General features: G+C 38.2%; 1 protein-coding gene across 1 annotated transcript in view; it reads right to left on the reverse strand.

The window, feature by feature from the left end:
* Positions 1 to 23,143, reverse strand: part of Rbcn-3A (Rabconnectin-3A) — a 2,573,828-nt gene that overhangs the window by 554,957 nt on the left and 1,995,728 nt on the right. Inside the window, exon 35 of the mRNA XM_067779516.1 lies at positions 14,061 to 14,130. Within this exon, the coding sequence (XP_067635617.1) occupies positions 14,061 to 14,130 (70 nt within the window). The remainder of the gene's footprint in view (positions 1 to 14,060; positions 14,131 to 23,143) is intronic.

Here is a 23,143-nt window from a genome sequence, read left to right on the forward strand (position 1 = left end):
AGCGAGTGCTAGGTCAGACGTTTGTGTGTTTTGGGGTGTTAGGGGAGTAAAAAAATACATTGGAAATATCGTCCGCTTCGCCTCAAACGATATTCATCGCAAGAAGGTTGCGGAAACACTAAAAAACTGAAATGAAATATTCTCTCTCAACCTCGAAAACCAATTTCAAAATTGTGTTGCAATAGTACGAAAACAAAAACATACATTTTTGGCAAGAAATACGAAAAACGGAATAACCATAGACTGAAGTGGACTGTGGATGTTAAGCAGCGCATTATTGACATTCATTTCGCCTTCACATACATTTAATTATATGAAGCCGATCCATTTTGCAATATATACATAAAAGTATTTACAAAAATATTTTTAAAGTAGTAGCATTAGAAGAAGTAGTAGTAGAAAAAGTTACTAATGCACGTTTCGTATACAATCGTGGGAAAACGAAACCCTTTTCAGACTTGTTGGCAGTGTTGCCGTGAGCCTAGAAAGAAATATATCAATTTACGAATAAAAAAAGGTACCAATCGCATAAAAAACGACTAATTTTACCAGTTTTATTATACAAATAACTGCTTTCGTTTATAAATTTGAAATTATGGAGGAATATTCAAATTTATATCGTTAAATCCACACTGCACAAATTTTTGGAGCACGTGTTGTATGTGTGTTTAATTTACGGCGACCATTTTTCTAAATTTAAAACTTGCTTTGTTTATGATTTGAATCATAAAAAAAAAAAAAATAAATGTAAGGTGCGATAACCTCCGAAGAAATCTAAGGCCGAGCTTCTCTTCCAATTTGCGTCGTGCTCCTCTTGATTTTTCCCTACAAATTGGCCGGACGGGGCCTACATGTTTTATGCCGACTCCGAACGGCATCTGCAAGGCAGATGAGTTTTCACTGAGAGCTTTTCATGGCAGAAATACACCCGAAGCGCTTGGAACATAATAAGAGCGGTGGCAGCTCTATTTTCCATTTATGTATAAGGCCAAATACTCTCTTTATCAATCTTATGTGTGTTTGTATATTATTCTCTTCCTATGATCTTCGCCCCACATACCTGCACTTGATCGTCCCTCACCTAGCACTTAAATGTGCAAAGCGTGCTCATACGAGCCGTTTTGCCCATCGCTGGTTTATAACGTTAACGAATTTAAAAGTGTTTGCATTTCATACAACAGAGGGTAGCACACTATTACCTTCGTAGCAGAAAAAATACATGACATATGTATGTGTATCTCATACGAGCCGTTTTGCACATCGCTGGTTTATAACGTTAACGATTTTAAAAGTGTTTGTGTTTCATACAACAGAGGATAGTACACTATTACCTTCGTAGCAGAAAAAATACATGACATATGTATGTGTATCTCATACGAGCCGTTCTGCCCATCGCTGGTTTATAACGTTAACGATTTTAAAAGTGTTTGCATTTCATATAACAGAGGGTAGTACACTATTATCTTCGTAGCAGAAAAAATAAATGACATATGTATGTGTATCTCTTCGTTTAAACTATATCCAAATAACAAAAACTGAATATAGATGTGTGTGAAAATTCTAAAATAAACATGCGTTTGTACGGAAAAGCGAAAAATTGTCGACTTTGGTGGTTACATTGAGTGAGGTGAAATTTCAACAAAACTTATATTATTTAATAACTTGGGAAAAATTTAAACAACTTGACGTCAGGACGGACAGGGCGACAGCCTTTTCGATTATACCTTGCAAATTTCTTCAAAGCCTCTTCTCCCGGGAGATGTGTCGAACCTGCATTCCTTCGGCGGTTGAACTGTTACAAAGATGTTAAACCATGACGTGGGTTCGAATCCCACTCCCGGGAGAAAAAGCTTTGAAGTGATTTACACGGTATAATCGAAACAGCTGCCGCATTGTCCGTCCTTATGTCACTTTGAATAAAATTTTCCTATATTATTAAGTAAATCAAATTATAATAATTGCTTCAAATAAATGTTTTCAAAAATTTTAAAGCAATGAGGACAATCCCGAAGTTACTCAAATAGCGGTCACAAGATTCCACATCTTGTAAATGGACTTTCTAAATATCTCGATCCTTGTCCAATATAGAAAACTCGTTTATTCTAATTTTTATAGCCAATTAGAGCCCAAAGTTTCAGGTCTATGGACGGCCTAGCGAAATGTTTTTTTCTTCAGGCTGCATTGTCATGGAGTAAGTTCTTAGTTTCGAAAATCTACCTCTACGGGAGGTTAGGTTAGGTTGAACTGGCCGGTCCATGAGGACCTCACATAGACTGATTGAGTCCGTAGTGTTACCAGAAGTTTGTTTTAACGACCAAACTGAAAAACCCCATCAAAAGCCAGGATCTATGTTATAAAATAGCTCCGTCCTCTTGGCAAATACTAGAAGCTTCCTAGGACTTAACCCACTTGCTGCTTCTAGATCTGATAGCTGTATCACTCCTAATAGCTGGAGTATTAGCCTGGCATGTGCAGGGCACGAGCACAGAACGTGCTCGATCGTTTCCCCTCCAACCCGCACTTCCTACATCTGCTATCACTGACCAAGCCTAATTTAAAGGCATGTGACGCCAGAAGGCAGTGTCCAGTCAGAATACCCGTCATGAGTCTACAGTCCTCTCTTTTTAATGATAGAAGCAACTTTGTTAGTCTAAGGTTGTAAGATTTACACATAATCTTCGACACTTTACAGCCCCGCGCATGAACCCACGCCTTTCCCACTTGGTTGATCAAGTACATCTCTCGCCTTCGCTTACCTCGCCCAATCTAATTGGAACGTCTACGGAGCAAGCTTCAAGGGATGCGCCCTTTTTAGCTAGTTCATCCGGTTTTTCATTCCCATCTATTCCCATATGCCCCGGGACCCAATATAGATGTATGCTTCTCCCTGTCCTGATTTTCTCCAGAGACTGCTTATACTGTAACACGCATTTAGATGCTGTGCTATACGAGATTATTGCCTTAATTGCTGCTTCACTGTCAATATAAAAGTTAACGCGGTTGTAGCTTAAGCTATTCTTTTCCAGGGTTTATACTGCTTTGATTACGGCTAATATGTCCGCTTGGAAAACGCTACAGTAATCCGGCAGCCTGTAGGATGCTTATTTCCGGATCAGCACAGTAAACCGCAGACCCTATTCCTTCCACTACTTTGAAACCATCTGTGTACACATGTATCGCCTCGTCCGCGATTTGCGCACTCTGCGCCAACCGTCCACCTCTATTGTGGCCTTAAGATCTCCCTCGAAGCGCAGATAGGGAATCAGGTAATCTGTTCGTCTTGTGATTGATGACGCTATACTACTATGGCCGTATGGTCGGCGCTCAAGTTGCCCCGAGGCACCGAGCCTGGCTGCAGTTGTTAATGCTATATCCTTTGCTACCAGGTTTACAGGTGGAATGTGCAGAATGGCATACCGTGCAGCTGTCGGGGTTGTTTTCGGGGCCCCCGTAATGCTAAGCATTGATAGTCTGCATACCCCCTCTAATTTTTTGGGGTATTGTATTGTATTGTATTGTATTGTATTTTATTAAACATTTTCCAGATGCATACTTATTAACCTAAGATTAAAATATTACATTAAATAATTTCAAATTACTATGCAGCATAGGAAAAGTATATGGCATTTTTTATATTAAAGTTTAACATAGTTCTAAATGCCAGTCCTAGCTTTGGTATATTGTTTTGTGTGGGGTGTACAAAAATAAAAATTTCATAAAGAGTTTAAGTTATACATTAAATTAAATCATCAAAGATATGAAAGAGAATCAATACTAAATATTTGCAGCTTCCTAAGGTATGTACGGTTTATAGGGTCATCCTCAGCATCGTTTCTAATTCAAAGTGATTATAACCAAAAAGATACAGCTTAACTTCTTTTTTAAATAAGTTGACATTTCTTATTACCTGTACAGTGGCAGGAAGGGAGTTGAAAAATTTGCACGACGTGTATGTGTAAAAACTTCTAAAGTGCGACGTCCTAGTATGCGGAATTTGTACCATCGGAAGTAGATTTCTTCGTAAGTTGTAGACTTCCGAAGGAAAGCTTTCCAGGTAGCCACACCGTATAAAGAATGTTTTTAAAACTTTGTAAAGATAGAGATGTCGACACGGAAATATATCTAGTTTCCTAAAATATAGCATAGAGTGAGACCTATAGTTTGCACTACAGATTCGCCTTATAATCCCCTTTTGAATTGTTACCACTGCTGACAGCTTATTAGCCGAAGCGCCGCCCCAGCATGTGATACCATATTGCAGTTTAGATTGAAATATTCCGTAGTAAACTGTTTTTAAAGTGGATATTGAACATAACTTTTTCAGACGATAAAAGTGACGAGTGGTATATAGAAAGTATTTTTTTAGTGCATTAATGTGCTCAGACCAACTCAAGCGGTTGTCTATTATAATTCCTAGGTACTTGAAATTCTCAACAACTTCAACCCTAAAGCAGCTCTCACTACAGTTTCTATTACAATCAAAAGATCTCATGGCGTCACTTTGAGTGCACGATATATGGTGCATGTTAAAGCGAGAGCACACTGCGGAGTGAAATATGACATCATAACTTGGTTGTTCTTTGAGAACATGACTGAAATACATAAGTCTAGTTTTACTACTTACAATCAGTTTGTGTGAAGCGAACCAGGTTCGTAACAAATGTATATCATGGTTAATGTCACATATTAATTCAAAGTAATTCGGTGTACTGTACGCAATTGCAAGATCGTCTGCAAAGGCAGTGGCCTTGCCTCTCAATGGAAGCTTAAATATTGAATTAATATAGACCAAGAACAATATTGGACCAAGAACTGAGCCTTGGGGAACACCCAGATTAACAAGCTGTAATCTACTGTAGCTACATTCTACTTTAACTTTTTGTGTTCTGCCCGATATATACGATTTAAGCCACTTATGCATAACACCGCGGAATCCTGCACTATATAGTTTATCCAATAGTACACCCCTATCGACCATATCAAAAGCTTTTGTTATGTCCACAAAGAGACCAGCACAACTTCTTTTTTCATCCAGAGCTTTGTAGACGTTGGTGCAAAAATCTAGCAAAGCGTCTTCTGTTGAAAGGTCAGAACGAAAGCCAAACTGCATGGAGCTAAAAAAGCTCGCTTTATTTAGAAAATTAACAATTCTGGTTTTAACAGCATTTTCAAAAACTTTAGATATGGCCGAGAGTAGTGAAATAGGTCTGTAATTATTAACATCTTTTTTATCCCCTTTTTTCAAGATCGGAATTACAATCGCACATTTCAAACCATCGGGAAAAATACCCTGAGTAATGCTGGTGTTGAATAAGTATATCAGTATATCAACCACATTAAAATATATCTTTTTTAAAATTAAATTGGAAATACCATCCTCACCGCATGAACTAGAGTTTTTTAAGGTTTTTATAATGCTTATAATTTCGAAACCTGTGATAGGGTCAAAAAAGAAGCTATTTCGAGCATCTTGGCCCGATGGTAAATGGGTCGCAAACCGACAATTGCAGTTAGTTAATACTGTGTTCCCAACCGTTGTAAAGTGCGTGTTGAGTTTATTAGCTACTTCCACAGCATCCGTAATCGACTGACTCCCAGCTTGTAATGCTATTCGCTCATTATCTTTTTCACCGTTTCGATTAAGAAGATTATTGACAACTTCCCATTCTTTCCTAATATTACCAAGTGCTGAATTAAACATGTTTCGAAAGAAGTTTTCCCGCGTCAGTCGTATGGCCTTATTGGTGCTATTACTTATTTTGTTGTATCTAGTGCGGAGCCTTCTATTACTAGGATACTTAGCACACTTTTTTCTTAGTTGGTTTTTGAGCTTTATTTTCTGTAGGAGATCCCGAGTAATCCAAGGCTTAAGTCTCACATTTTTTTTACGATCATTTACAGTATACGAAGAGTTGAGAATGTGCGCGTTTAAGGTATCTAAAAATATGTAAAAAGCTACTGATATGTCATTTTCAGCGAGGACATTCGACCAACTTTCGAAACATAGCTTATGGTTCAGCATAGGGAAATTAACTTTGGTATATGATTTCTGAACGCGATTTGCTTTTGGTTTGTCGAAAACAATTCCAAATATTTGCAAACCCGTCATCGTGTGATCAGTTATTTGCAAGTCAATGTTAAAACTATTACAATATCTATATGGTACGGCATTAAAGCGGCAAAAAATATGATCAATACACGTACCCGAACTTAAGCGCGTCGGCTCATTAATATAGGAAGTATAACCATTTCCAGCCATCAAGGCCAAATAATCGTCAGTTGTATTACAGTGATGCAAAAGGTCTAAATTAAAATCACCCAGTATGAAAAAGTTTGTAGTTTCTTCACACAGCACGAAACTGGAGTATTCTTGAATAAATACAGAAATAGGAACAGATTGTAGTCTGTATACCCCTAGGAAAACAAATTGTTCGCCTTTTATATTAAGAGAAAGTTGTAGCATATCAGCACTATAAAGATTTTTACTTACTGAGGTACACTCATAAGTATCGCGCACAAAGGCTCCAACACCTCCCGCACTGTATCTATCATTCGCATTGGCATAAAAATTGAAATGAGGTATGCTGTAGTCACTTACTTCATAAGAATATATCCAAATTTCCGTTAAAAATATAATATCTGGTAGGCAACCTAATGCATCGATATGACTTAAAAATAAATCAAAATTCTGCCTAAGGCTACGTATATTCTGATGCACAACTTTTATATCGTTAGAACCTACTGAGGGCGCTTTATGAAAAAAATTTTTGCTAGCGATGATTGGGTTATCATCAATCAGAACGTCAACAAACATCGAAGAAAAATAAATGAAGAAAAAAAGAACAAAGAGTATAGCTACAGAGTAGCTAATCAACAATAAATTTTATGTCTTCAAAAGTTCTGATGTTGATAACCCTCTCATTTTCTGCTCTTTTTAATAGGAAGCTCGATTTCCCTAACCATAAATATTTGTAGTGTTTCTCTTTCTTTAATTTATATGCTGCCGTAAACAAAGCTCGATTAAAACCCGTGAGTGCATCATTAATATATATTTTGTTATTGCTAGTTCCATCAAACATTCGCGCTGTCAGCTTACGTGCTTTTGTTTTTCTCGCTGCCATAACTCTCTTCTTGGTATCAGTTGAGGAGAAATGCACGCGTATAACACTGCGGGTGAGCGAAGCGTCATTTTTTTGCTTTATGCTTCTTACTACGCATTTTTCAATCTCAGATGGTGTTACTGAGATTCCCAAAGTGTCCACGATTTTCTGCATACATTCTTCCGCATTGTTGCTGTGTTCTTGTGGAATGCCAGCAATTTCAATCACGTTGTTAAGGTCTCTCTGGTCTCTCCAGTTAAGCTTGCTCTCTAACGTAGTCACCTTTTCTTTTAATGCTTTGTTTTCATCAGCAAGCATACTCAGTGTGCTAAGCATTTCAGAGTTAACACTTCTGAGGGCAACTATCTCTTCATATAGCAGCTGAAGAGTTATTGGCTTTTTGCTGCTATTCGGTAATCCGCAAGGTTGTTGACTCGTAGATGCCTGAATTTGACTCTTTATTTGATTGTTACCTTTATTTTTCATGCTAATCGTATTGGCATGTGTGTTACACTGAGCTGCACGTTGTTTTTGTTCCTCTGCACCTGCTGTAACCGAATTAGTGTACAGCGCAGTGGGAGTTGTGGAGGCGACAGGTGGATCAGAAACAGCTTGCATTGGTGCCAGGGACTGCGTCTGCATCGATTTGCGACGGAGGATGGAACATCCCTCACATCTATAGTTAAGATTATTGGCTTTCATATATTCCACATCAGCCTTGTCCATCTTGGCGCACAAACAATGAAATATGCACTTACAGTCTGCACAGGTGACTTTGGCAGGATCTGCGCGGTCAATTTTTTGCTTGCAAACTTGACAGTTCATAATTATTTATGTAAATTATTTAGTGTAAAAGAAAAAACTAAATCAGTTTAGTGAAACAAAATAATCAAATGCGCGCACCCCACACACACCGAAAAACACGTCCACTCGTGACGACGATTACTTTAATAATATGTTGTTTGTGTGTAGCTTTCCACCCAACAAGAACTCCATAGTATAGAATTGGGCTTACAATCACTTTAAAAACCCAATGAGATAGAGAGGGCGATAAGCCCCACGTATACCCCAGCATTCTTTTACATGCATAAAGTGCCGTTGACGCCTTCTTCACCCTCTCCTCCACGTTGAGCTTTCATGACAGCTTACTGTGTAGGATGATTCCTAGATATTTTGTGCAAGGCTTCTCCTGTAAGGTCACCCCTCCTAACTTCGGCCTGGTCCAATTTGGGACCTTGTACCTCTTTGTAAACAAGACCATATGCGTCTTCTCCGCATTAACCTTCAACCCGACATTAGATGCCCAGGTATGAACATACCGAAGCGCCCGATCGATCAAAAAGCTAATCGCTGGAAGGTACTTTCTACTTATGACAATTGCAACGTCATCTGCGTAAGCCGTACGTTTTACGGATCCCTCATCGAACCGTCTGAGCAGTTGGTTGATGACCAGCGTGCACCTGTCCACTGATTTCGTGGCCTCGTACAATCCCCACTGTGGTGTAACCTTCCTGCAATTTAACATGCAACCGATCCATCTGGTTAAGGCTGGATGTACTTTAATGTAATTAAGACCATCCATAATCGCCCATTTAGAAACATTATTGAAAGCCCCCGCAATTTCTAAGAAGATTCCTAGAGCATATTCCTTATATTCCAGGGATTTCTCTATGCTTATTACCACCCTATGCAATGCGGTGTCTACCGACTTGCCTTTGGTGTACGCATGCTGTGTTGTGGAGAGCAGCTTTTCATCCACGTTGGACTTTATGTACACATCTATCAGCCTCTCAAAGGTGTTGAGCAGAAGTGATGTTAAGCTAATGAGTCTATAGTCTTTGGGATACACGTGACCGATCTTCCCCGCCTTTGGTAGGAAAGCTACACGAGTAGTTCTCCAAGAGTGCGGTACATGATTTAGTCTTATGCACCCATCGAATATTTTTTTAAGCCATTCCATGACCGCCCTACTTGAAACTTGTAACACGGCCGGGAATATACCATCTGGGCTCGGCGATTTAAACTTAGAAAACGTCTTCACTGCCCATTCGATCATGGTATCGGTCACCAAGCCCGACCAAACCCGCGCGCGCTAAGTCCAGAAACCTTTCCTCCCAATGAGAGCCACGGCTCCTGGATCAGCGCCACGTCAAACGAACCCTCCTCAAGGGTTAGGAGGAGTTCGCTCTACGCCACTTTACTGTGTTGGAGGTATATCTGTTGGCCTCGCAGCACCATTGGGCTGTTTGTCCCCCTCCAGCACCTTCGTCGTGACGTCGTCGTCCTCCCCTTGCTGTTTTGGTTTAGAGTAATTGAGGCCCCCTTCAGCCTCTCGTAACTGTTGTGCCGGGTGTTCCTCTGTGCGACTCACAGCACCATTTGGCGGTTGGTCCTCTTCAAACACTTTCGTGGTGACGTCGGCTACCTCCACCTGTCTTTTTTCTCTTAGGCTTTTGAGGTCATTTTCGACTTCGCCCACCTCTAGCGTGTTAGGATTTTTATCTTCGGGACTTCTTTTCCTGAGTCGCATGTAAATTTTTTCTGTGCCAAATGACATTTTTCCAAGCTGCGTGTACAATATATCCTCCGCCTGCTGGCTTATTTGGACGATGTAGAACTGACCTTCCTCCGTAGGACGAGATACAGTAAGTACTTTCCAATCCTGTGTCGGTATGTTCGGATTCTGATTCTGTAGAAGTCGCAGTGTATCCTCCGACTTCATCACGCATGGTATCCATACCTTAACTTTTGGTACCGTGGGGATTTGCACTTTATCCACCACCTCAAACCGCGCGTTCGTGCCTTGCTTTTGGAGGTTTGGAATCACTTCCTCCAGCCACCGCAAGCTCGCGATGTTGTCGCGCGCTACCATCTTCACACCATTATACCATCCCCCCGAATCAAAGGTTGGAAGGGGCTTACTTGGTTATTCCCGCATCATCTTGAGCATTAAGCTAATGAGCTCCCTTTCTACATATCTCCACCTTTTTAGTAGTCATCTGCCCGAAAGGACTACTACCAAGGCTGCTATCAACCAGCGCCACAGTCAGTGACTGCTTTGCCATATCACTCATCTTCTCGGGAAAAGCCGGGGTCTTAGTGTTATCTCCCTTTGGCACCTCCGAGAAAGCCAGAGTCTTAGCGTTAATTCCATTTAGCACCTCCGAGAAATCCGGAGTCTTAGCGTTATCTCCCTTTGGCTTATCTCCTACTTCCGTAGTTGGAACTTCCCTCTGACTGGCAGCTTTCGATGTAGTTGCTACGTCGCTATTGGGGCCAATCTGTCTTGCAGCTTTGGGCCTACTTGTCTTGTATATGCGACTGCCCTGTCTCGCGGCTCTGGGTCTGGCTCTTTTCTGCCTCTTGAAAGCAGGCTTTTCGCCTTCCGCCGAACGTTTCCTCTTTATTCTGCCATTCGGCGCTTCTTCCTCCTCGTACCGGTTGCAAAACCGAGGGTTTCTCGCATCAAACCTTTTGAACTGCCTTCGACATATTTCTACAGCCTCATGGGCCCATTCCAAGCGCTCGATCTCCACTTCTGTTGGGTCGACCACTGCTCCCAAGCGTTATACAATTCTTAGTGCTGCACGGTACTGCGAGAGAGCTCTTTTACTTCCTCTGCTCCGTACCCTTCTCCACTCTTCTACTCCGTTTTCATTTGTATGCTTTTCCAAGACGGAATTCATTGAATCAGCACTACTCTCGCTCCCCGAGTGCGACGCATCGCCTAATGCATATTTGTCGTCCTTGAGCTGCGACTCAGTACTCCTCTTATCATCGTCCAATAAGGAGGATTAGGTAAGGAGTCGTTCTTAGGGGGTTGGCAGTTCTTGGTCACCGACATCCCGCCGCCCTCCTATGAGGCGAAACGGCGTTGAGGTCAGTCCTAAACAGCTCCGCCTCATAGTCGGGCGCTATGGAGTTCGCCTAAGCCCTCACACCAACGACAAGGTGCCTACCCTAGCTCTACGGGAAGTTTCGTAAATAGCGGTGGCAAGAATACACATGTGTAAATGGACTTTCTAAATATCTCTAGATATCTCGATCCCTGTCCAATATAGCAAACTCTTGTATCCTTTATAAAAAATAAATGTAAGACGCGATAACCTCCGAAGAGATCTAAGGCCGAGCTTCTCTTCCAATTTGCGTCGTGCTCCTCTTGATTTTCCCTACAAACTCGCCGGACGGGACCTACATGATTTTATGCCGACTCTGAACGGCATCTGCAAGGCAGATGAGTTTTCACTGAGAGCTTTTCATGGCAGAAATACATCCGGAGTGCTTGCCAAACACTGCCGAGGGGCGACCCCGCTTAGAAAAATTTTCTTCTAATTGAAAAACCTTATTTCTAAAATTTTTGATTTTGCTTTGCCCGGGGTTTGAACCCAGGGCATCGGGTGTGGTAGGCGGAGCACGCTACCATCACACCACGGTGGCCGCCTTTATATTTTAACTTAATAGGGGACAACGTTTTTTTAGAAGTTTCAGGTCTCTGGGCTGTCGGTAAGCTTATTAAACCTCGAAAGCGAAATTTCCAAGTTCCGACAATTTTTTTTTTCAATTTTTACGGACCCTGGACCGCCCTGCGAAACATTCTTGCCTCATGTTGCGCTGTCATTGGGATATGAAGTATTTTTTTAGTTTCAATAATCTTGCTCTGCGGGAAGCTTCTCAAATAGCGGTCGCAAATTTCAAGTTTTGTAAGCGGGCTTTCTAAATACCCGATCCCCGTTTCATCGAGAAAGCTTTTTTATCCTAGCTATTACAGCGTAATATAACCAAAATCATTGTTCACAGTTGCAGATCTCTAAGTTATAGGGAAGTTCCTTAAAACTCGAAAGCAAAATTTCCCTGCATCACCCTCACTATAAATTGTTACCGGGTTCCGATTTGTGTACCATGTTTCAAGACTGTAGCTCTCCGGAAAGTTACTCAAAAAATGGATTGCAAAAGTCTCCAAAATTGTATGGAAATTGGCGGAAAAACATCGAACGAAACTAATATGAAGGATGTAAACTAGTTGCACTCAAAAAAAATAAATAGATATATAGTGTAAAATTGTACAGGACATTCTTGTTTGTATGGGACGTGTACGAAATTCAGTTTTTAAATTTGGATTTTCTAATATCCCATAAAGGAGAAGTGATGTTTATACATGGAAATTTACCACCGTTTACTTATATTACGCGAAATTTACATATTCCAGGTACAGATTAGTTATTCCATTTCCTGAAATGAATATTCAAAATTTTTTCAGTTAATTTGCAGGAATAAAAAATGGTTTCTTAAAAAGTAGAATTGGTACTTTTTTGATTTTTCAAATATTTTTTTCTTTTTATTATACCGACTTTTTTCTTCAAAAGTTTTATTTCCTTAAATTAATACTATTTTTATATTATTTTTCATCGTTCGTTGATGTGTGATATATTTAATTTGTATGGGCATTGGAATTTAGTAATAAGAGTAAATCGAAAATGCGCAAAAAATAACGAATTTCCGTGGAACACTGGTTATATTATTTAATTACCGAGTTTACAAGTGCTTGTAAGTCTGTGGCAAAATATGTAGTAACATAGGTAAATAAAATAGTAAAGATAAACATCAGTTCAGGGCCAGGGTACAAAGCAACTTGGCGATGGACGGCAACAGTGCAATGCAACACTTCCTGAACATAGTTCATAACTCGGTGAAAATAGTATATGAATTTAAATCGATAGCAGTATTGATTCCTAACAAATGAGACATTAAAACTAGAGCTTACGATTTCATCTTGAACACAAGTTAGAGTACCGAGAATAGAAAAGTCTTGATTAAATTGAATGCCGAGAAGCTCACGAGCCTTGCGAGTATTTCGAGACTAGAGAATCTCGCGAGAGGCCGACACTCGCCAGAAATTTCTTTTTGAACAATTTTGAGAAATCGTAAGCTCTAATTAAAAGTATATTACATGCGCTTTATAGAACTAAATATCATCATAGGTTTACGATAGCTAGTTTTAAAATTAAATAACATAGTTTATCAAGCCTCTTTTTGTTGAGGACACATTTTCTGCTGCCATGGCTGCTGTTTTATAGTAGTAGCCTGCTCGCCTCCCACACACCATTCTGGCCTCAAGTCCCAGGCAAAGCAACACCAAAATACTTTAGAAAAAGTTTTTCAAAGAGGTGTCGCCCCTCGACAAAGGATTGCCAAAAATCCGACTGTATTTCTGTCCTTAAAAGCTTCTCAGCGAAAATTCTAAGGCCTGCAAATGCCGTTCGGGGTCAGCATAAAACATGTAGTAAAAATTAAACAGTAGAACAACGTCAATTAGATTAAAAGGTCTCCTAAATCCCATCGAAAGTATATCGCGCGAAGTATTTACATGTTTTATTTGCTGTATTTATAAAAGGGCAGTATTTTAAATATTTTTTGATCATACTTTTCTTTAAACTAATAGGGAGACTCATGAAAGCATATAAACTTACAAGGTTTAAAATTATGTATATCTGTTTACACACACTGTTGTATGAACGCACTTATCGATCAGCTGTATTATTGTAAAAAAAAAAAACAAATGCGATTATTATACAAATTACAAAATGCCAAGATTAAGTGAAAAATTAAAACTAAAACGTCCTTATAAAGATATTCTTGTAAATTACTTTCTGCTGTTGGAGGTTTCTGATGAAAATGACGTCGGTTATGTCTGCAAGGTTGCATATCTTTCAATTTACGTGTTTTCACGATGAAACGTGCGCGTAAATTTATACAAATTGTGTAAGTAGTTTTTCATACAAAATTTAACAGTTTATTTATGCACTAGATAAATATATACGATTACACATTTTATAAGGTATTTATAAGGTTTAATGAGTGAATACACCTTAGAGATATCCAGAAGTCCACTCTTCTAATAACTAAATTTCTGACAATAGTATGATGAAAAAGTGCTTTGTTATTTCATAATTTATGTTTTACCTGTTGCTAATAAGCTGCAGGAACCCAAAAACACAAAGTCCGATAACATCTTATTGTGACACTGGTACGTCTAGAAAAGAGAAAAAAAAATACAAACATCTAATAACTGAAAGTATTCAAAATTAAATTTTACACTCAGGGAAATGCCTCGGCGATTTTGGTGTAGATGTTTTTATGCGAAAGTGAAGAAAACTAGCTGCACAACTTGCGCATTGTATAAGTTAACATAACAAACATTTTAGAATCCAGATATAAATAATGCAATTCTACACGCGCAATCGCCAAAAGTGCTGACTGCATGTCTGGATACCAGATATCTTGAATCAAGGCCATATTTTCTGAGCTGCGGCGCAACAATAAATATTCACCAAGCAGTAACGCGACAGCGAAGATCAGGGTATATAATTAAGTATCTTTCCAAATTGTAATTCAGTTCTATTTTTGACATTAAATAAAAATCACACGGCTTCCTGCCGTAGAAAAAAAATTATTTTTTTTAATAATTTAGTTCGGTCTAAATTAACTGGCGCACAACGTCAGAGGGTCTTGTCGCGAAGTAAAAAGTGCATAAGTCGATACAAAGAGGCTCGCCGTTACCATCGGACCAAGGACCAAAAAGTCACCCCCTTACCCACGCTTGAGGAAGGGGCAGCAAGCGAGCGTAATTCAAGTGGAATAGCAGATCCTTAGTACCCGGAAGGAAACCGAAAATCCATGCTTGCTGTCTTATCGTCGGAATATTTAAGTAAAATTATTTTAAAAAAAATATAAGTATTTTTACCTGTATAAAATTAAGAGTTTTAAGGAGGTAATACAAATAGTTTATTAACATTTGCATTTCAGAGTTTTTTTTTCTCTAATTACATTGAATAATATACAGCTCGTACAGCTCATAAATTAAATAGGCAATTAAAAATATCACACATCCAAATCTGCGATTGACCTGAAAAGGGACCCTCCAGAGATTGTTAAGTTGAGGAAAAAGAAAACACATTAATAACTTAGAACAAGAATGGCGGAAAATAATGTGCTACGACCACCTTTGTTGGGTAATGCAGGTGCACATCCAGCAGGGGCACCAGTACAACCACAACCTCAGCTGCAACCAGCTGGCATTCCCCAATCGGTGAATGCCTCCCCTGAGTTTAGGAACCTTATAAGGGATCTAATAACTGAAATTCTGGTGACAAGACGAGAATAGTGTAGTTACGAGCATGCTTCATCCCACACAACAACCCTTAACGGACCAACTAATTGAAGAACAATTTCGAAGTAACCTCTACAACATAGACAAAGTGCCCGACGTCGTGAGATCCCTGCGCGAGTTCGGTGGCAACCCAGCAGAATTCAGTAGCTGGAAAAAAAGTGTAGAGCAAATCCTAAAGATTTAAGAATCAAGCATAGGTTCACCCAAGTTCTTTGGCATTCTAAGCGTAATTCGCAACAAGATTGTAGGCAGTGCAGACGCTGCACTCGAATCCTATAACACCCCTTTAAATTGGAAAGCAATTTTCCAGTGCCTCACAGCATACTATGCTGACAAACGGGACTTAGGCACCATGGAGTACCAGATGACTTGTTTGGTCCAAGGCAGGAAATCGGTACAGGAATTCTACGCGGAGGTGTATTCCCACCTTTTGCTGATACTCAACAAGGTACCCTGCATGGATATTGGTGGGGAGGCCATACGAGTAGTATGTAAATACCGGTTCTAGACCAAATAGTGATAGGAAAAGTATATACACACCGACACACATATATATATACAGCAAAACAATTAGTTGCCTACTTTTAGGCGCATCCGTTCTTCTGATCAGATACTGATCTGATACTGATGAGAAACTGATCTGATACTGATTAGATACTGATCAGATCAGTAGCAGCTCAGTCTGATCAGTATCAGTCGCTCGATTTCTTGCTGGGCTCACAAAGTTCAGACACACACATACACACATTTGCGGTTTTGAACGGATGCGCCTAAAAGGAGGCAACGAAAGTGTTTTTCTGTATAGATATGTGTGTCGGTGTGTATACACTTTTCCTTTCACCATTTGGTCTAGAACCGGTATTTACATACTACTTAATTCAGTTCTATTTTTGACATTAAATAAAAATCACACGGCTTCCTGCCATAGAAAAAAAAAATATATTTTTTTAATAATTTAGGTCGGTCTAAATTAACTTATACAAAAAAATGTAGATACGTGGAAAAAGAAGGAGCTTAAAAGCATAAAGTAATTCCTTTTGACAAACAGAGCTATGTGGTTAACGAATATGCGATACGATATCCACGTTGAATGATATACACGTATACGACGAGCGAAACAAATGTGACTATTTCCTCAAAATCAACGACCAAACACATATAGTTTTATTTCGACGCCCGTAAAATAAGGAAGTGTCGCACGCACTATTACCACACAGAACGGTTGAAAAATACGTACATATATATGAATGAAAAATTTTCAGGTTGGGTTGAAGTTATCATGGTGGAATAACCAGTTGAAGTAAGCCGTCATTACGGGAGGACCATCAGTGGAAACTGACGATAGTTTGCTTTTATCCGAAAATCCATTTGGGACCAGTTGGGAAGTTCTCTTTTTGAAGTCAGAGACTGCTCCCATTACGTGACTGCATTTTTAGGGAGTTTAGAGGTAACGAGGGAAATTAATATTGGTCCCATTTCTCCGGACACCTGTTGCCTGGCGAGAACTTGAAGACAATTGTTAACAGAGGATTGCAATTTTTGGATGTCTTGGATGTCCATTTGAGCCCCCTTTCCATGGGTTTTGTATCTGAGGTGATAAAATTTTTGCGCTTGGGAGAGCTTGGGGTGGTTAATTTAGAAACATATCACGAAACGAGGGTCATTTTTCGAAACCACCATAAAATGATTCCGTATCGCACGGAGGGATTTTTAGACTAAGACCAGAGTTGTCAGCTGGACAAGTTGTGACGGTGGAGGGCGCGGGTGTATTTGCTTGTTTAAGCAACTGAAACTGGTCTTCGATCTGGGCTTTTGTGCCTTCATACGCTATGGGACAGTACCTGTATTTGCTATTAGCAGATGTTGAAAAATCTTCGGGCAGGTCCTGATCTACGCTTTCGACAATTTTATGGAAGACGTGTTGGACTCTATTCCAGAATTTTTCTATATTCAAATTTTTTCTATTAAGGGAAGACTCAGTGTTGTCTTGGAGGCACATCGACCTAAACCGAGCACAATAGTCCATGAAATTATCCGTTTCGGATATACATTTTTTGGGGGCAGACGAAAACTTAAATTTTTTGGCTACTTTACTCTGTCTATTTTCCTCGTCACTAATTTTTAAACGGTTTTATTTAGCTTGACTTGAAAGGGTGGACGGCCGACCGGCACGAATTTTGTAATTGAAATTTAAGTAACTTCCCGATAAGCTACAAGCTTGAAACTTGGAATATAGTTCAGAACCCTATGACAATGCAATAATAAGAAAAAAATCGTATTTGTGGTCCGATTTAGTTCATATTTGGAACACATAATACATCTATATATATAAAAATCAAATTCTGTGTGTGTGTGTGTTCGCTATGGAAACGTATTTCCCATACTTCAATCATCACCATCGGCATAGGTTCTTTCGATTAACGCGAAGGTTTTACGCTAAAAATAATTTCGATATATAAAAGGGGCGTGGCACCTCCCATACAAATGGAATCTTTGGTACTGCATAACTCTGAAGGTATACATACCAGAACATTGAAATTCAGTAAGGACTTATATGAAGTCAATCCCTAACACCACCAAGAAAAAGTGGAATTTGGAAAAAAGGGGGCGTGCACCTCCCATACAAATGGAATATATCATACTGCATATCTCTGGATGTAGTAATGGTAGGATAATGAAAATTGGTAAAGAGCTATATGACGTTAAGTTCTATCACCTCCAGTAAAATGTGGAATTGGGAAAAAAAGGGCGTGGCACATTCACTACAATGGGATTTTTCAGAGCTATGGCTGACGTACAAACTTTGATTATTTTAACACCTAAAGTTTGGCTCCATTGTTGAGGTTGGCTGTTATTCCTTTTGGACGTTTAGTAATCTGCCGCCGTTAAAAACATTTGCTAGCTTCAGTCTATCTACATCTATATATATAAAAATTAAATTCTGCGTGTGTGTGTGTTCGCTATGGAAACGTATTTCCCACACTTCAATAATCACCAAATTTTGGATATAGGTTCCTTCGATCAACGCGAAGGTTTTAGGCCTAAAAATAATTTCGATATATAAAAGGGGCGGGGCACCTCCCATACAAATGGAATCATTGGTACTGCATAACCCTGAAGGTGTACATGCCAGAACATTGAAATTCAGTAAGGAGTTATATGAAGTCAATCCCTAACACTACCAAGAAAATGTGGAATTAGGAAAAAAGGGGGTGTGGCACCTCCCATACAAATGGAAGATATCATACTGCACATATCTGTGGATGTAGTAATGGTAGGATAATTAAAATTGGTAAGGAGCTATATGACGTTAAGTCCTAACACCTCCAGTAAAATGTGGAATTGGGAAAAAAGGGGCGTGGCACCTTCCCTACAAATGGCTTCCGTACAAACTTAGGTTATTTTAACATCCAAAGTTTGACTGCATTTTTGAGTTTGGCTGTTATTCCTTTTGGACGTTTAGTAATCTGCCGCCGTTAATAAAATTTGTAAAAATCAAATTCTGTGTGTGTGTTACATATAGAAACGTATTTCCCATACTTCAGTCATCACCAAATTTTGGCTATAGGTTCCTTCGATCAAGACGAAGGTTTTTCATATTTCAGAATTAAGAATTTTAAATTTAATGTTTTTTTTTGGCTATGCGAACGAGCAATCTTAGCTCCAGAAAATGATCATGTTAACAAAATCAATGATCGCTTACTGTTGCAGGATTAAATTTAGAGAGTCCATGCTTTTCCCATGGCCTGCTATATGTTGCTTGCTCTAGAGTTGCAAAGCCAAAAAATTTGTTTATCTTTGCACCAAAGGAAACAACCAAAAATAATGTGTACCCACTTTCATTACAATAAGATACATAAATAAAATGTTATAAACGAAAATTTCACCAATTGTGCGTACATAATTCCATTCAATTTACAGAACAATAAACTAAATTATCAACAAACAAAACAGAAAAAATAACGCAACATTCATTCAATCTCGGGCGTTACAACGTACGCCGGGTACATGAATAGAAAGCTACCTATGAAACAAATCGCCGCTAGGTGGCGCAAGGATCGAGATATTCAAAAAAATCGTATTTGTGGTTCGATTTGGCTCATATTTGGAACACATAATGCATACAAGAATAGAAAGCGACCTATGATGTCCGGTTTGGCTTGTATTTAGAACAAATATTACATACACTTCGATAGAAGTGACATCAAAATATTTTGGAGCTCGAGGAGGGACAAGCATACGTGGCGCAGAGTCGAGTAAAGTCTTTGGAAGGATTATGTATTGAGGACTTAGATTGTAACAAATTGTCAGGAAAGAGTCCTTGTAATAATGAGTCACTAAATTAACTAAATAGAATGAGAATTAAGAGGCAATTAAACAAAGACTAAAAACTTGAAAGTAAAACAATAAAAAAAATTGTTTAAGTTAAACGGTTTTACTGAAAACAATGCTTAAATTAAGTAATAATAATACCTAAAGCTAGAAAATTATTAGGTAGGTCCTAGGTACTAGTCATCACACTCCTTATCAATCTAGGGCGTTGATCTGACAATAAAATAAAAGCGTTTGGAGCGTAAAATTTCTAAAAATGTGAGGCGTAGCACAACTTGAATAAGGTTCAGTTGGTCTTACTTATGACTATCAATAGAAGGCTGGAACTGCAAGTTGATCATAAAGTACCTTCTTATAAATGTCACTAACAAAGAAAGCATCCAATAACGAACTGCTTGTCCATGTAAAATGAGTAGGTATGGAACAATTACCAGAAAATAAACCCAGATAGTTCATACATCGCCTGAAACTACAGTCTGTAAGTAGGTTAGAATTGAAATCACCGGTACTAACTATATTGTTTGGGTAAAGAGATATTTCTTCAAGTATGCCAATGAACCGATCAAATTTAATATTTTTGTTTGGCCTATAAACGCACCCTAATAGAATTCTTTCCGCTTTGGATATGATTTCAAAGAATAAGTACTCGACAGGGCTCACTTCAAGTGATTTGGACGTAATTTTGTATGAAATACCTTGTTTAATAAATATAGCAACCCCGCCACCACGCTCGATTCTATCTGCTCGGACTAGTTCATACCCATGAACTCGTATCGTGTCATCATCATGACCCGCAGAGAACCATGTCTCGGAGACACGTATTACATCGACTTCGGAAAACTGAAAAAAATTTCTAAATTCATAAATTTTTTTAGGCAAGCTTTGCGCATTAATGTGACATATTTTCAGTCCCTGCTTTTGTTTACATAGTACTCGAATCATGTTAAATGTGTTGCCATTGGATCAACAAGTTATCTAAAGCCAAAAGGGTGAAAAAACGTAAGAGCATGTATCATTGCATTGAAAACCCGAAGAAAAAGAAAAGAAAAAAGAAAAAGACCGAAGGTACTAATAAAATCTATAAATATGGTAGCTTGGAGGCATTCTGGCAATTTCTTAAGAGAAGGTGGAAGAGAAAAAAGTTTAGAAGTAATAGCATAAAATGTAAGAAACAAACTTATTAACATCATGCTTAAATAAACAATATGTGTTGTGTTCGCCTGAAACTCATTTGCTGATTGCTTAAGGCTGATTTAAAAATTTAAGGCCAGAAAAAAGTACAAGGACATTAATTTTGACCCTTTGACTATCCGATCTGATGATTTTAAAAATCAAAAAAGTTGATAGTTAGTTTTTGCAGAACTTCGAAACGTAAAAAACGTCGATTTTTACACTTTTTTCAAGCGATACCCTTGATTTTTTTTGTTTGAATTTTTTCGATAAAATTTTGAGGCATCGCTGAAACGGTATGGAATTTAAACTGAATGTGGTTTTTGAGACGGAGATTCTAAAAATATGAGCAAAATTAATGTGCCCCTCCAGTACTCAAAACTATCATCAATCAAAGTAGCGATACTTTTTTTTGTCATTTTCAATATTTACAGTTTTTTGCTTATAGTTTTTGAGGAAACTGAGTATTGAAATTCGGATTATGCACGATAATAGCCTATCAGGGAATTAAAATACCTGGGGCTTCAAATTCGATGTACCTCTTTCAGTTTTGAAGGTAGAGGCAGAAAAGTGGAAGCACTTGGTTGCGTAAATTTTTTTCAGGAGCATGTTTTTTGTGGGCACAGCTACAATTTTACCTTTATCACTTCATGCCCGTTTGTCAATTTTTTCTCTACACCACATCAGTATACCATCAATTACCTCATCTTGGAATATTCACGCAAGGAAAGTTATTGATGTCTGTACATGGGGCAAATATACGAAATTTTCGCCAAAAATTGGCAATCGTCAAAAAGAGTAGACAATTTTTATTTTTTTAACCAGGTTTTATTTAAAAGTAAATTAAAAGAAACACAAATTTGGTACAAAGATTCAAACCAAAAAAAAAAAAATCTACACTTTTTGACGATTGCCAATTTTTGGCGAAAATTTCGTATATTTGCCCTATATACAGACATCAATAACTTTCCTTGCGTGAATATTCCAAGTTGAGGCAATTGATGGTATATTACTGTGGTGTAGAGAAAAAATTAACAAACGGGTATGAAATATTTGACGGTTACGCGGTTTCATATTTTTGCCGACATCTCTAAAATCGGGTTTCGGGTATCAACAAAATTTTACCTAAATATAACCCACATAGATATGCACATCCTGATAAAATTTCAACACAATCGGTTAAGAAGTGTTTAAATACGTAAAAAAATTTAAGGTTCTCCGGGTTTATACTTTTATCAATATCTCCAAAACCGGATCTCGGGTATTAAAACTTTTTTACCTAAAAATACCTCGTTCACATATCTATATGTTTTTAAAGTTTCAAAAGAATCGGTAGAAAGGTGTTAAAATAAATGTGTTGCAAACCTTGCAGTAAAAAATATTTGGCGGTTATTCGGTTTTATATTTTTACCGATATCTACAAAACCGGGTCTCGTGTATAAAAAAAAATTTACATAGCTAACAGCTGCATATATCCCATATTTTGTTAAAATTTCGATATAATCGGTACAGAAGTGTTTAAATAAATGTATATTTAACATTGCGACCTCAATTTATATATATTTTGCTCGATCTTTTGACTATATCTTTTTGAGGCATTATGTAATACGAGTAATGGCGATGCACTATAATTCCAATTTACCCCTCAATGTTCCAAACAAAAAGATATTTGCGTTATACCATGTTTCAAAAAAAATTTTTTTCTCCAAAAAAACCAAAGTTTTGCGGATTTCCTCATTCCATTTCAAGACATCCGGTCCGCGCAGGACACGATTTTTGATTTCGATGAAATTTTAATATGTTGTTCTTTGGTCAAAATAATGAAGCAGGTGTTTTTTTTTTGCCTCAAAAAAAATTTTTTCGGATTTATCGGCAATTGAATTCCATAAAGTGCAATCGGTATTTTATTCACCTATTTTTTCAACTGTCAATAACTTTGTCAAAAATTAAGCGGTACTCATGACGGCATTGTAGGTTTATTGAAATATTTTGCCATATTTTTTTTAAACTATATGCTATTATTTATAAAGTTATATAAAAGTAAATATAATAACGAACATTTCAAATAAAAAATCATAAGAATCGGCTAATTTTTGACAAAGTTATTGACAGTTGGAAAAATAGGCGAATAAAATACCGATTGCATTTTATGGAATTCAATCGCCGATAAATCCGAAAAAAAAATTTTTGAGGCAAAAAAAAAAAACACGTGTTTCATTATTTTGACCAAAGAACAACATACTAAAATTTCATCGAAATCAAAAATCATGTCCTGCGCGGACCGGGTGTCTGGAAATGGAATGAGCCTATATATGTGTTCATGTGTAAATACACTGCATACGTGCTCTTGAAGCGGAGACAGGTTCTCGTTGAA

The sequence above is a fragment of the Eurosta solidaginis genome, chromosome 4, assembly GCF_040869045.1.
Source record: "Eurosta solidaginis isolate ZX-2024a chromosome 4, ASM4086904v1, whole genome shotgun sequence".
In the NCBI taxonomy this organism is placed as follows: domain Eukaryota; kingdom Metazoa; phylum Arthropoda; class Insecta; order Diptera; family Tephritidae; genus Eurosta; species Eurosta solidaginis.